Source organism: Mastigoproctus giganteus, chromosome 8 (assembly GCF_048544385.1).
Source record: "Mastigoproctus giganteus isolate SK-2022 chromosome 8, ASM4854438v1, whole genome shotgun sequence".
In the NCBI taxonomy this organism is placed as follows: domain Eukaryota; kingdom Metazoa; phylum Arthropoda; class Arachnida; order Uropygi; family Thelyphonidae; genus Mastigoproctus; species Mastigoproctus giganteus.
This window is the reverse complement of record NC_143582.1, coordinates 100,399,861-100,414,109: the sequence shown is the minus strand read 5'-3', so window position 1 is coordinate 100,414,109 and position 14,249 is coordinate 100,399,861. Positions and strand designations below refer to the sequence as shown.

The 14,249-nt window shown below is 35.7% G+C and overlaps 1 protein-coding gene across 1 annotated transcript in view; it reads left to right on the top strand.

Annotated features, from left to right (window-relative positions):
- Positions 1-2,410: 2,410 nt before the first annotated feature.
- The window catches only part of JMJD4 (jumonji domain containing 4), a 193,931-nt gene continuing 182,092 nt past the window's right edge, over positions 2,411-14,249 (top strand). Inside the window, exons 1-2 of the mRNA XM_090380301.1 lie at positions 2,411-2,657; positions 13,584-13,746. Coding sequence (XP_090236427.1) covers positions 2,411-2,657; positions 13,584-13,746 — 410 coding nt within the window. The remainder of the gene's footprint in view (positions 2,658-13,583; positions 13,747-14,249) is intronic.

Below are 14,249 nucleotides of genomic sequence, written 5' to 3'. Positions count from 1 at the left end.
TGGGCAGATGTAATTATTGATAGGGGGTCCTAATATCATAATTTGTGCAGTTCGCTATGCTCCTCAGTCTTTAGGCCTATAACAGACTCCTACACTCATTTTTGCTTATCTCACACCAAACTAATTCAACTTTTCACTGTCCCACCCTTGTCAACTGGATGTAATTATTTAGATTTTATGTGTTTCTTTAACGAGCAGAATAACATCTTCTACCTTCCGATCCTGTCTATCTTTTCTTTACACATTTCACTCCTCAAATTCTTATTCTGTATTCATTATGTCTCTATGACCCCATATTTTCCATAGCCGAAGAATCTTCGATATCTGTCTTTGATATCTTGATCAGCAGCTCAAATTCATCAAATTTATTTTCTATACTCCTAGCATTTGTGTACATGCAAGTATACAAGCACCTGTTCGTACTCTTAGTTACCCTAACGCAGCCCATGTATTTACTTGTTCTATGATGACACACAACAGTCTTTGAAATGTCCAGCACCTTGCTTTGCACGCTGCTGCTCATTCCAATAGAAGCAATGCAAGAATCAATTTCATTAATGATTAATGACCTGTGGCTACTGTTAATCGATTTGTCTGTGATCCCCCCCCCCCAAGCTAGCATTGTTCGGACCCGCCTAATATCGATAGCATCAGCAAATATTCTTGCACCCTTTCTATTTAAGTGTATCTTCTCCTGTATAAGTAGCCTCCGCTGTTAATACGCACAGACCAATCGAAAAATATTTGACACCATGAGCCTTGTGCAAACTCTTCAGGGTCGAATTGATTCACAATTCTCTTATCATATCTTCCCACTATCGTGTTTTTGGGTTGAACTGTAGACATTTTCAAATATAACTCTATCTTACGACTTTTTTTCAACCTTGCCCCGTGCGTGTTAAGTAAGACCGCAGATCTCCTACCTTTAATGGTATTATTGCGAACGTACAAAAACAACTTTTGTGCCCTTAAAATATAATGTCTGCTCTTCAACATTAGCATTAGCATTAGTAGAGGTACATGTTGCAAGAAAGCAAGCTTATACAGCATCAGCCAAAAAAAAAAAAAACTTTCCAAATGTTTGTCTAGTCTTGCTTTGAATTTATTTAAGTTATCAACTTCCACAACAACAGATGGAAGTTTGTTCCAGCAATCAACTACCCGATGGCTAATGGCAAACGTCCGCACATCTATTCTAAAACTGTGTTTCCTCACTTTGGATCTATGCCCCCTCAGGTTTGTAATCTGAGCAAGAGGAAGAATCCTCTCAGCATTAAGCCTGATCGATCCATTCGAGGCCTTATACAATTCAATCAGATTGTCTCTCAGGGTGCCTAGTCTCCAGAAGCTGCAATTTGCAGCACTTAAGCCTTTCTTCATAAGAGCACCCCTTTGTTTCCTTCACCAGTCTTGTTTCCCTTCTCTGTACTCGTTCTAGCAATTCTACATCCTTCCTAAAATGAGGCTTCCAGACCTGTACGCAGTACTCAATGTGTGGCCTGACCTTTGCCTTATACAAGGGGATAATCACCTCCTTGTCCCTGCTCGCAAAATTCTTGTATATCAATGACAACACCCCATGACCTACTCTGGACGTCTGTCTGCACTGCTCAGAAAACTTCATATCTGACTGTATATCACAAATACCCCATTATCAACTTTTTATTTCACCTATCCTTTTTTTATAATACATTTCCCTGACAATAGAGTCACCGACAATAACTGTCTCCCGAAGATTTCTGCGGTATTGTCTGTTGCACAAGAGTGAGCTTTGTCGTTGAGTTGGGGTGCTCAGAGCTTGATGGGCTCCCAATCTAATTCCTTGGAGGGCATGAAAAAAACTAAACCAGAAGAGTTGCATGTCTTGTGTGAACAACCAGAAGCATGCAACCCTAAACTTATTATTATTAGCTATATGGTGCAAGGAAGCCTGCGGCTTATGCTGCACCAGTCAAAAAAAAAGAAAAAAAAAAAAATTCCCGAGTTGCCCTAAAAGAGAGAGAGAGAGAGAGAGAGAGAGAGAGAGAGAGAGAAGGGAATCACCAAGAAAGAGAAGAATGATGATATCCAGCTCAACACCCTGGGTGTGCCAAGCCCATACTCACCAGATGTGAGCCTTTGGGGTTAAATATTTAAATTAAATCAAATAACAGAAGAATATAAAGTTAAAATATCAACGATGAAAACTATGTGCTTGTTGCGCCTTACTACATGGCTTGTATGTATTAAGGTAAGTAACACTTGTGCTTATCGAGCGTCGAATGTGTTGGAGCTGTTTGCAACATCTGAACAACAACAAAAAAAAAAAAAAAAGGCAACGTGTAAAAGTAGCATAACACAAATCGACGGTAATTAGGCAAAAAAATTTTGTTGTGTGGTTTGGGTTCGTGGATTTTTTTTTCTTATAAATATGATCAGTAGAGATGTTTTGAATGAATGTATATGCGTTTCACCTAGTGATTTTCGGAAGTATGACACGTTTTCGCAGATTGAAACAATTACAGCAGATATTTCCTATGAAGCATTCTTTACGAAATTTCTTGTGCCGAACGTGCCTTGCAAGCTGGAATCTGGTTATACTTTGAACTGGAAAAGTCGTACGGATTGGGTCACCAGAGATGGCAAGCCGAATTTAAAATTTCTAGAAGAAAATTTCGGTTAGTAAATAGGAATTTGAGATTAGAGAAGAATGATTGTTCGTTTAAGTAATGAAAGTTTTCGCCAAGTAAAATTTTTACTGTAAATCCAGTTTTGGACTTACAGTGTGTTTTTTAAAACATGTAATCTAAGATTTGAAACTGTCAGGATCAGCAAATGCAGATCGCCCTTCTGATTTGCGTGGGTCAGAGAAAATCCCGCGGTCAGCTTTTTTTAATGCCAGATTAAGGTACGAGTTACAGGGTCCTTGCCTGGGGCGCCATTCTTGGGACGCCACATTTTACAAATCATAAAAAAAAAAAAAATATATATATATATATATATATATATATTCTTAGTGAGGTGGCGCGGAAATACTTTTTTCCCCTTCTTTAATACCTGTCTTTATTGATTGATACGTCATCGGTTAATTTTTTTTATTATTAACCGTATGGTGCAAGGAAGCCTGATGCTTATGCTGCACCACCCAAAAAAAGAAATTCCCGAGTTACCTTGAGAGACAGAGAAGTAGAAAGGAATCACCAAGAAAAAGAATGATGATATCATCCAGCTCAGAACCCTGGGTGTGCTAAGAAAATATTTACGCTTTATTTAAAAAAATAAATAAAAATATTAATAAACAAATAAACAAAAGCCTCTTGTAATCTGTAAAAAGCCATTCATTCAGGGCATGCCTGTATAGAAATAACTTTGAAGGAAAATTAAAATACCATATATTCCTGTGTATAAATTGATCTTTCAGGCACAAAAAAATCATCTAAAGTTTTAATATTGACTTATATACCGAGTATAAAATCCTAAACTTGAATTAAAGGTGCAAGGATATTTGTTGATGTTAGTGATAGATGGGTCAAAAAACTGCTAGCCTGGAGTGATACACAGACTAATAGATTAACTAGAGTTACAGCAGAGGTGAAAATTATTCTTCAGCTGCTTCTGTTGGAACATGTAACAGCTTAAGCCATACTGTGGGTCATCATGGAAACAGTGTTATGTTAGGCTGTGTTATGGTAACTAAGAGTAAGAACATAGGCACGTTTACTCGTATATACAACTAATGCTAGGAGAATTGTAAATAAATTTGAAGTACTGATTAATTCATGAAATGCAGACATTGTAGGGATAGTAGAGACATGGTATCACACAAAATAGAGTAGGCCAGTAAGTCAGGGTATCTTAATGGGGGATTTTAACTTCCCAGTTGTTTACTGTTAATTTTTGAGTTGGTCATTCACACACTAGCAAGATTGCAGATGTATAGCTGATAACTGGATGATTGTTTTCTACAGCAGCACGTTAGACAACAAGAGGAAGCAATACTCTTGATCCGGTTATCAGCAGCAATTCTTCAAGCATTAAGAATCTGCAGGTAAAGGACCCATTGGTGAATATAACTACTGTCAATTGTAATGTAAAAGGCTTTTGCTGTCGTAAGGGTGACTGTGGTGGTCGCTGACAACTTAAATTTTTTTAAAAATAGGTTTTTGCTGTTTGTAACATCAGTTTGTCCTACAAGGCTGCCATAGCCAAGTTTGTTATTTGATTTTTAGGTGCATTAGCAACTAAGGCCATATTGCTCCAGGATATGCGGTGGTCATTCCCTGACCTTTCCGCATCCTCCGTATTTGGTGGTGGCAGGCTCGAACCCCCCCATAGCCAAGTGATCAGGCATGGGGGTGCATAAGTACACGTGCTTTCAGTGACTGGGGTTCAAGCCCATGACTGCTAAACATCGTGATGTTTCTTGTGTTCTCTCTATTTGCAAACTCCTCTGACTGTGTGGAAGTCTCTGAGTATAAACAGAAAACTTATTTATTTTACTATGCAATAGGACCAATTGATGATGTTACGAACAGCAAATTCTAAATGGAAAGAATTGGGGGAAGTAATTATAGAAGCTACTAGGCTTTTCATACCAACCAAGATATAATGTTCAAGACTGAGACCTAAATAGATAGATGAATTGAAGAGACTTGTGGAAGAGAAAACAAATGTGTGATTTGCATATAAATTATCAGGTGATATAGAAGTGTATGGTATATATATAAATTAGCCTATAATTAAGTCCCAAATGAGGTGAGGCGAGGCAAGCTAAGGCAGATTAGGAGAAAAGTCTAGCAAAGAATGCAAAGGATTCTATGCTTATATTAACAGTAGAAGGAAGGGGTTAAATCACATTGAACCACTTTACATCAATGGATTAACTGTTGATGACCCAGCTTGGCTGCTGAAAAATTGAATTGTTATTTTGCATCTACATTCACACATGAGGAATTTTTTTGGGAAGAGAATGCCAGAATTTTATCTAATTCTGACAGGGAGCTAAATGATTTGTGATAACTGAAAGGAAAGTGGAAGAGAAATTGTTGTATCTAAAAATAAAAAAGGCATAAGGAGTGGATGTAATCTATCTGGTTATATTAATTAAGGGAGGCAGCAAAGGAGGTAAGCAAACTCTAAGTCATAATTATGAGAACATCCTTGGATTCGAGGGAAGTCCCTATGAACTGAAAATGTATCCTCAATTTACAAAGTGGCATGAGTAAATACAGACCTTTTAGCTTAATGTCTGTTCTGGGAAAATAATGGAGTCACTGGATCAAGTAGGATCATCTAGACAGGAATGCAGTTATACTGCAGTCACTGCATGGATTTGTTAAGTAGCGGTCTTGTCTGACCATTCTAATTGCATACTATGATGCACTGATCAAGGAGCTGGATGTCAAAAATAATTGATATCATATACTTGGATTTCAGGAAAGGTTTTTGATATTGTTGCACATAAAAGATTGCTGTACAAACTGGAGCAATGTTAAGGGCAAGTTACTGTTTATGTTAAAAGTTGTAGAAGAAATTTATCCGGAGAAACGATCAGTGAGACAAGACATTGGTTTGTCTCGACAAACAATTACATGAAGAGTAGAAGATATTGGAAAGAATTTGTTCAAAGTTGTTTTATGTTTTCCAAAGAACTTTTGGAAAACATAAAACAAATGAAATACTTTAGTATGGCACTGGATGACAGTATTGATGTAAATGACACAGCCCAACTCCTTATCTTCATATGTGGAATTAATGATAATTTTTGTCCAAGTTGAAGATTTAGCTGATCTACAGGGTAAGCACCAAACTGATACAGGTAAAAATCTTTAATAATCAATGAAAATTTAAGATTAACTATTAAAAAGCTGGTAGGAGTCAGAACTGATGGTGCAAAAATATGATTGGTAAAAACATTGGACTTATTGGTGGAATAACCAAGAAAATGTATCGGAGCTGAACCTCAGATTGAAATTCATTATGCATCAAGAAGCTGTCTGTGGGAAAGTATTGGATCACCAACATGTTATGAATGTGGTTATTTCAACTGTAAAGTTTATAATATCACATTAAGTTGTTATTATTTATATCCCAAATTGAGTAAGACAATTTAGTTCACTTTGTGTTGTATGTTCTATCAAGCTAAAAGAAGCAATGCCTCCCGTTATTACAGTTAGTTTTTGATGAGTTTGAAAGTTCGTTTGCTGATATAAGATCCCATGAAAAAGACATAAGCTTGTTGTAGTAGTAGTGGCGTGTGATGCAAGAAAGCAAGTGTATGAGCTTATGCAGCATCAGCCAAAAAAAAAAAAATAATAAAATCACGCCATTCCCTCCTAATGACTGTCCAGTTCCTCCTTAAATTTATTTAACCTATCAACTTCCACAACGACAGATGGAAGTTTGTTCCAGCAATTAACCGCCCGCTGGCTAAAGGCAAATTTCCGCACATCTGTTCTACATCTGTCTTTTCTTAATTTAAATTTATGCCCCCTTAGGTTCGTAATCTGAACAAGTGGAAGGATCCCATCAGAATTCAGCGTGCTCAACCCATTCAAGGCCTTATACACCCCAATCAGATCACTGTGCAGGTGTCTAGTCTCCAGTCACTGCAATTTGCAGAACTTAAGCCTCTCTTGGTAAGAGGATCCCTTCATTCCCTTCACCAATCTTGTTGCCCTTCTTTGTACATGCTCAAGCAAATCTACATCCTTCCTATAACGAGGCCTCCACACCTGTATGCAGTACTCAAGGTGTGGCCTGACCATTGCCTTATACAGAGGGACAATCACCTCCTTTTCCCTGCTAGCAAAATTCCTATATATCATTGACAAAATCCCATGACCTGCCCTGGCAGCCTGTCTGCATTGCTCAGAAAACCTCATATCTGACTGCACAATTACTCCCAGGTCTTTTTCATTTTCTACCACATTAAGTGTAATACCACACAGGTGGTACGTTTCTCTGGGGTTACTTCTACCCATATGCAGTACTTTGCATCTGTCAAGGTTAAACTTCAGTTGCCACTTCTTAGCCCATCTGTCCAAATTTTCTAGATCCAGTTGGAGTAGTATACTATCTTTACTGTCATTAACAACCCTGCCAACCTCTATATCACCTACAAACTTGGGCATTAATCCTGATATACCTTCATCAATATCATTGATAAATATACAAAACAACAGTGGACCCAACACCGAACCCTGTGGGACTCCACTAATAACATTAGTTCACGAAGAGCAGCACCCATTGATTACCACCCTCTGTCTTCTCCCACTCAACCATCCTTTTATCTATTGTAGCAACTTACCCTTAATACCATTTTGCTCCAATTTGTACAATAGTCTTCCATGCGCAACAGTGTCAAAAGCCTTCCTGAAATCTGAATATATGATATCAAAGTAATTTTTTGCATCCAGTTGCTTTGTAAACACATCATAATATCCTATCAAATTTGTCAGACAAGACTTTCCCTTAACAAGCCATGCTGTATCTGAATAATTGCTACAGTCTTGTCTAGATGATCCTTCAATGCATCTTTAACCAGTGATTCCATCATTTTACCCGGAACAGAAGTTAAACTAACTGGTCTGTAATTACTCGTGTCACCCTTCGATCCCTCTTTGTGAATTGGGGATACATTTGCACATCTCCAGTCCGTGGGGACCTCCCCTGAGTCCAAGGATGCTCTCATAATTATGGCGAAAGGTTTGCTTAGTAGCTTTGTCGCCTCCTTTAATATAACTGGATAGATCCCATCCACCCCAGGTGCCTTTCTTATGTTTAACTTCAATTTCTCCTCCATTTTGCTCTCAGTTATTACAAAATCATTAATTGATAACCTTCTGCCATTTTCAAACCATAACTCCTCCTCATATGTGAATGTAGATGCAAAATGCTCATTCAGTTTGCTATCTGTGCAGGATCATCAACAGTCGAGAATCCATTTACTTCTTATGGCTGAAACTACAATCCCAGCTTGCAAATTGAAATTATTGATCTTCAAGCTGAAACGCAGTTCAAAAATAAATATATGGACTGTGAAAATAAACTACTTGAATTCTACAAGACTCTCCCATCTGAAAGTTTTCCGCTAATAAAAGAAAATGCCATGAAAATCACTACTTTGTTCGGATCAATGTATATTTCTGAACAAATTTTTCATGCACGAAATCAAATAAATATTTAAGAAACAATAACAGATAACCATCTTAATTCCATGTTGAGAATTGGTGTCATAAATTTTCAACCAATTTTGAACGATTATTTAAAAATATCCAGCCTCCGTCATCTCGTTAAATGTTAAGTTTGGTTCAGTAAATGTTATTGTACTTAATAAAATTTTCGAATATTTTCAATTTTAGGTGTATCGTTACATTTATTTATTTACCTTATTATTGAAAAGCAGTGATCCTTTTCAGGTTGTAAGTTTTCTAAAGTGAGCATATAAAAGCAAAAGTAAGGTATTTTTTTAAAAAAACAATAGTAAGTCATATTTTTATAATTTTAATAAAATCTAAACAATAAATCACTCACAAAGATTTGTTGCACATGAAAGTGTTTGGTATTTGCATTTTTTGTATATAACCTGAAAAAAAAAAAAATGCTAACATGAAAATAGAACCCTTTTACATGTAACAAGATACCGAAAATGTAACACACTTTTTCTCGACTCACTCAGTGTGGCCCGCAAAACAAATCTAACTTTGAATATGGCCCCTGTACGGGAAAAGGTTGGACACCACTGATCTACTCAATGATTTCAAAGAAAACCTTAATTGCTTTACTCCAGAAGGTTCCTGGTAAAAGGGTGGGGGGAGAAAAAACTTATTTTTTTTTTTTCTTGTATCCTCATGCATTACTACCCAACTATTCTGTCTGCTCGGTTATGTGGCTGAATTGTTTGTACTTTTTATTTATGGACTGTACTGTAAATTGGATTTTCTGTCAACATTCATTTGGAAGTTAGAGATCATTATCAGAAATTCAAAGTTTTGAAATTTTATTTTTATGTATATAAAAAAAAAATTTCAAAATATTTCATAATAAAATTTTAAAATTATTATATAGAATCATTGCTATATAATGTTTTTGTTTTAAAGAAAGGATTATCAAAAAAAACTGCAGTAACGAAGCATTTTCCATTATAATATTTAACTGAATTTGTCCACTGAAATAGAAAAAATAGTAAAACTGCAATTTACTCTTGTAAACTAAAGAAACACATTCAAAATGAAATTGTTTCTGTAAAAACATTTAGTTAGTGTGCATTTGTGTTAAAAAAGGGGAAGGGACTATTTAAATTTTATTTTTGGTTATAATGTGCTTTATTTATAATTTAGTTGCTAAATGTTATATCACAACAATTGTGTTGGGATACAACTTTTACACTTGTGTTATATTGTGTAATTGTAAAAATGAGCAAATATGCATGAATTAGCTGCTTTAAACTATTCCTTTAATACAAATTACATTTGCTAAGCAAGAAAATAAATAAATAAAACCTCAAAATATCAAAATAAATGTCCAGTTAATTAATACTATTTTAATAAATTCAGTAATTATAACTCTAAAGTATAGTTACAATTATACTTTAAATTGAAGTATAATTAAATTAGAAAATAAAATTATTATAAAAGCTACTGACTTTTATAATAATTTAGATAATAACAATTGTATTAGTATTTTTAAAATAATTATAAATTAAGTTATTCTGAGTTAGTTTTTCCTTTAATTTTATTTCGAACCTGTTATGAATTAGCATCTGTACCAATTCCATGTTGCCATACTCTAGTTACACCACTCAGGACTGTGCCGAGCTATTTTAGTACCTGAGGCAAGAATGAAAAATTGCACCCTCTCCTAAAATATTAAAAAAAAATGACCTATTTAAAATGCATTTCTGGTACACCTTTTAATAAAAATAAAAGGACGACAAAAAAAAAATAAAAATAAAAAATGTTTAAAGTGATTTTTGTTCTCATAAGCAGTATTTATTATAAATATATAACAGATTTATTTATGCATCATTAATTTCAAACATTATTTAATCTTTCTTTTGGCACCCCTTTCAGCTTTTAATCTGAGGCACGAGCCTTGTTTGCCTCACCTTCGGTATGGCTCTGACACCACTGTTGAGGAGTGTCAGTTTCGGTTACACATCTAAAGCTCAAAAGCTTTTGGATAAGCTATTATTTAGTAATACTGCTTGAGAAATGTACTGCAGACAGCACATCATCATCAGCCATTTTCAATCCACTGCAGGATGAAGGCATCTCCAGCAACTTTCCAGTTCCTTCTGTTTTGAGCACTGGCCATTCATTTACTACCCACAAACTCATGAATTTCATCTATCCATCTCTGCCATTGTCTTCCAGGTTTTCTTCTAGCTCCTCTTGGGTACCATTCTGTTATTTTCTTAGTCCATCTGTCATCATGTCTTCGAGCTATGTGTCCTGCCAAAGACTATTTTAGTTCTTTAGTTTTGATAAGAATGTCCTTTACTTGAGTTTTCTGCCTAATCCATGTGTTTCTCTTCTTATCTAACAGTTTGATTCCCAATATAATTCATTCCATTCTTCGCTGTGTAGTTCTCAGCTTCTCTTCCATTCTTTTGGTGAGTGCCCAAGTTTCACTTTCATAAGTCATGGTGGGGAGTATACATTGATTCATTATTTTACGTTTCAGACAAACTGGGATATTGCTCTTCAGTATGTGACTATATTTCCTGAATGCTATCCATCCAAAATTTATTCTTCTCTTGACTTCCAGCCATTTATCATTATTACAGCTAATAACTTGTCCCAGATAAGTATATGACTCCACCTTTTCAATTACTGCTCCTTCAATCATTATTTCCCTTTCCGTGGCATACTTGTTCATCATTACTTTTGTTTTAGCCATATTCATCTTTAGTCCAAAATCCTTACTAACCGTGCATAACTGATTAAGATTTTCCTCTAATTCTTTGGGATCGTGGCTTATGACCACAATGTCATCTGCAAATCGTAAATGGTTTTTCGTTCACATTGACTCTTTTCTGTGACCAGACTAATCTACTGAAAGCTTCCTCAAGGGCAGCAGTAAACAGCTTCGGAGGTATTGTGTCTCCTTGTCGAACTTCTTTCTCGATTTTAAATTTGCTATTGTCTTTGTCTAGTCTAATAAAGGAGGTAGCACTCTCATATATTTTCTTCAAAATCATAATATATGGGGTATCTATGCCTCGTCTTTCCAGTGCCCGAAACATTGCCTTATGCTGTATGCAGTCAAATGCCTTTTCATAATCCACAAATGCCAGGCATAATGGTGTTTTATATTCATTTGCTTTCTCCATTAGCTGTGATTTTACGTAAAGGTGATCCATAGTTGAGAATCCTGTCTTAAAGCCAGCTTGCTCTTTCGGTTGATTCTCATCAAGTATTCTTTCTAATCTGTTAGTAATGACCCTTATGAACAACTTGTAGATGTGGGATAACAAGCTAATTAGTCTATAATTTCCAATTTCTGATTTATCTCCTTTCTTATGCAGCAAAACCATGATTGCATGATTCCACTGCTTAGGCGTCACACATTTTTTAATGCACTTTGTGAAGAGCCTTGCCAGTTTTTGTGTTATGTCTCTTCCTTCCAATTTTAACAACTCTACAGTAACTTCATCTTCCGCCGGGGCTTTCCGATTCGTCATTTTCCTCAATGCATGTTCTACCTCATCAGGAAGAATATCGGGTATGTCGTATGTGTTGCTACTTTGCAATCCGTCTTCCCCACTGCTGGTATCATTCCCTCGCTCCTTGTATAATTCTCTATAGTAGTCTTCTGCTATTTGAATTATGCCTTCTCTGCTGTTTATAAGTACACCATCGCTATTCTTCAGTTTCAGTAGCATTTGTCTTTCTGTATTACTGCTCATGGCTGCTGATTTAAATCCTTTGTTTTCCCTTAATGCTTGTTCTACTTTTCTTGTGTTAAATCTTCTTATGTCCTCTCTGAGTCTCTTTCTAATGGCTTTGCATAACTCAGTATACTCAATTTTCTTCCTGTCAGTGTTTTTCTTGCTCTTCATTTGTCGTCTTCAGTTCATCATGACATTTGGTTCATCTTGACTAATTTTTTCTTCTTTGGATTTCTGTTTCCCTATAGGTTTCTTGGGCTTTATCACTTTCAGAAAGTTGTAATATTCTTCGTTGATATCTTGGTCCTGAGCAGTCTGCAGAAATTCAAACTTGTTCTTAAGTTCCAGTACATACTGCTTTTTCTCCTCCTCTGTAATCTCAAAGACCTTTGTATTATTTACTCGAGTCAGTTTTTTCCTTTCCTTTCCTACATCTATATCTAGTGTACATCTTACCATTCTGTGATCACTTCCAATATTTACCTTATTTAGGATGGTAATATCATTCACAATATATCTTCTGTTAGCGAGGATGAAGTCGATTTCATTAGTTGTTAATCCATTTGGACTCTTCCATGTCCACTTTCTGTTCACCCTTTTTCTTGAAAAAAGTGTTCATTACTGACAGTCCCTGAGATTCTGCAAATTCCACGTCTTTCACCTCTTTTATTTCTTTCACAAATTCCAAAATTTCCTATAGTTGCTCTTTCTGCGTTGTTTTGTCCTTTTCCAACCTTAGCATTGAAGTCCTCCATAATAATAGTGTAGTGGGTTTTCTGCTCATCTAGAAGACTCTCAATTTCGGTGTACATTTCTTCAACCACTTCATCATCATGGCTCGATGTTGGTGCATAAATCAATTATAATCTTTAGCTTGTACGTCTTAGAAATCTTGAGTATTAGTCTTGACACCCTTGGTGATGTACTTTTGAATTCCAAAATGTTGTTTTAAAATCTTTATGGACCAGAAACCCAACTCCACCTTCACTCCTTTAACTGTTTCCATTGGTGTACAGCAGATTTTCAGTTGATAAACTTATAAGTGATTCATTTCTTCTTGTTTCAGCCAGACCGATGATATCCCAATTTACATTTTCTAATTCCTTTTCCAGCTGTAATATCCTGTCTTCACCGATGAGTGATCGTACATTATAACAGGCCAAGTTCAGTTTCTGTGCATGGCAGCCTGGTTGTTCCCAGAGATTCTTAGCACCCTCTGCTTCCACTCTCTCCCTCTCGCTGCTGTAAGAGGGAGATTGAAAGCTGCTGGGGACTGAGGGGCATTTGTATTGTTGTGCTGTCATATGCTGGAGGGTTTGGTCTTTTTTTCTTCACCCTGACCAGGTGTCTTGAAGAGAACCACTCTACACGTTCGTTGCCACCTAAGTGACGTAACAGGGCTTATCATCGAGAAGGTGTGCACGAGTGGATTTTAGGGAGGCAGGCCAACCGGACTTCTAAATCTTCTGTAATAGAGAGATATTGGATCCATCAGTGTTTTAGGCTGAGTGTCTGATAACACACAGGATACCTGTTCCCCTCTAAGCCTCTCTAATATTTGCTAATCATTGTGCAGACAGCACAATGATTAGCAAATATTATAAAAATAAAATTTTCAAGTTTCTGTTACTGTATACTTTTGCTGTTATAAAGTTTTGTGATTATTGCATATTTTTTATTCCTATTTATTTCCCCACATATTTTTCTTCAGGTTCATCAGTTGCTCCTGTGGCAGACTGTAATGTTAAAGAATATAATTCTCAGCATAAGCAACTGATGGCAGTCAGAGATTTCACCAACTATTGGAAAAAGTTAAATAATGAAAGATCTTCACTGTTGCCTTGTCTGTATCTCAAGGATTGGCACTTTAAAAGGCAAGTTAATCTTGAACATATTTTGGTTGAAAGTGTCATGCTCTGAGAATCTATAAAGCATTATTATACAAATAAGGCTTTTGTATATGTACATGAAGTGCATCTACATTATTAGATCAATGCACTAAGTATTAAATGTGGGAAAGAATGAAAAACCTAAATGATACATCGAATTATAAAAATTAAAGGCCAATTTGTAAGCCAATTATAAGGGAAAAAATAATTAATTAATTTCAAAGAAATAGCAAGTATCAAAATAAATATAGGAAATTGTGGGTGGGAAAATAATTTGATGTATTAAAAACCTACATAGAGAAAGAAAAATAAATGTTAAAATATATAAATATTTGATGCAGGTATATAAAAGATTGATACATAATGCAGGTATTTCATTGGGATATTACACTTGATCATGTATCAATAAACTGCATTTCTGTGTTAAAAACCTTTTTTACAAAAAGGAGCGTGAAAGTAATAAAATCTTCCATAAAATAGCAGTGTTT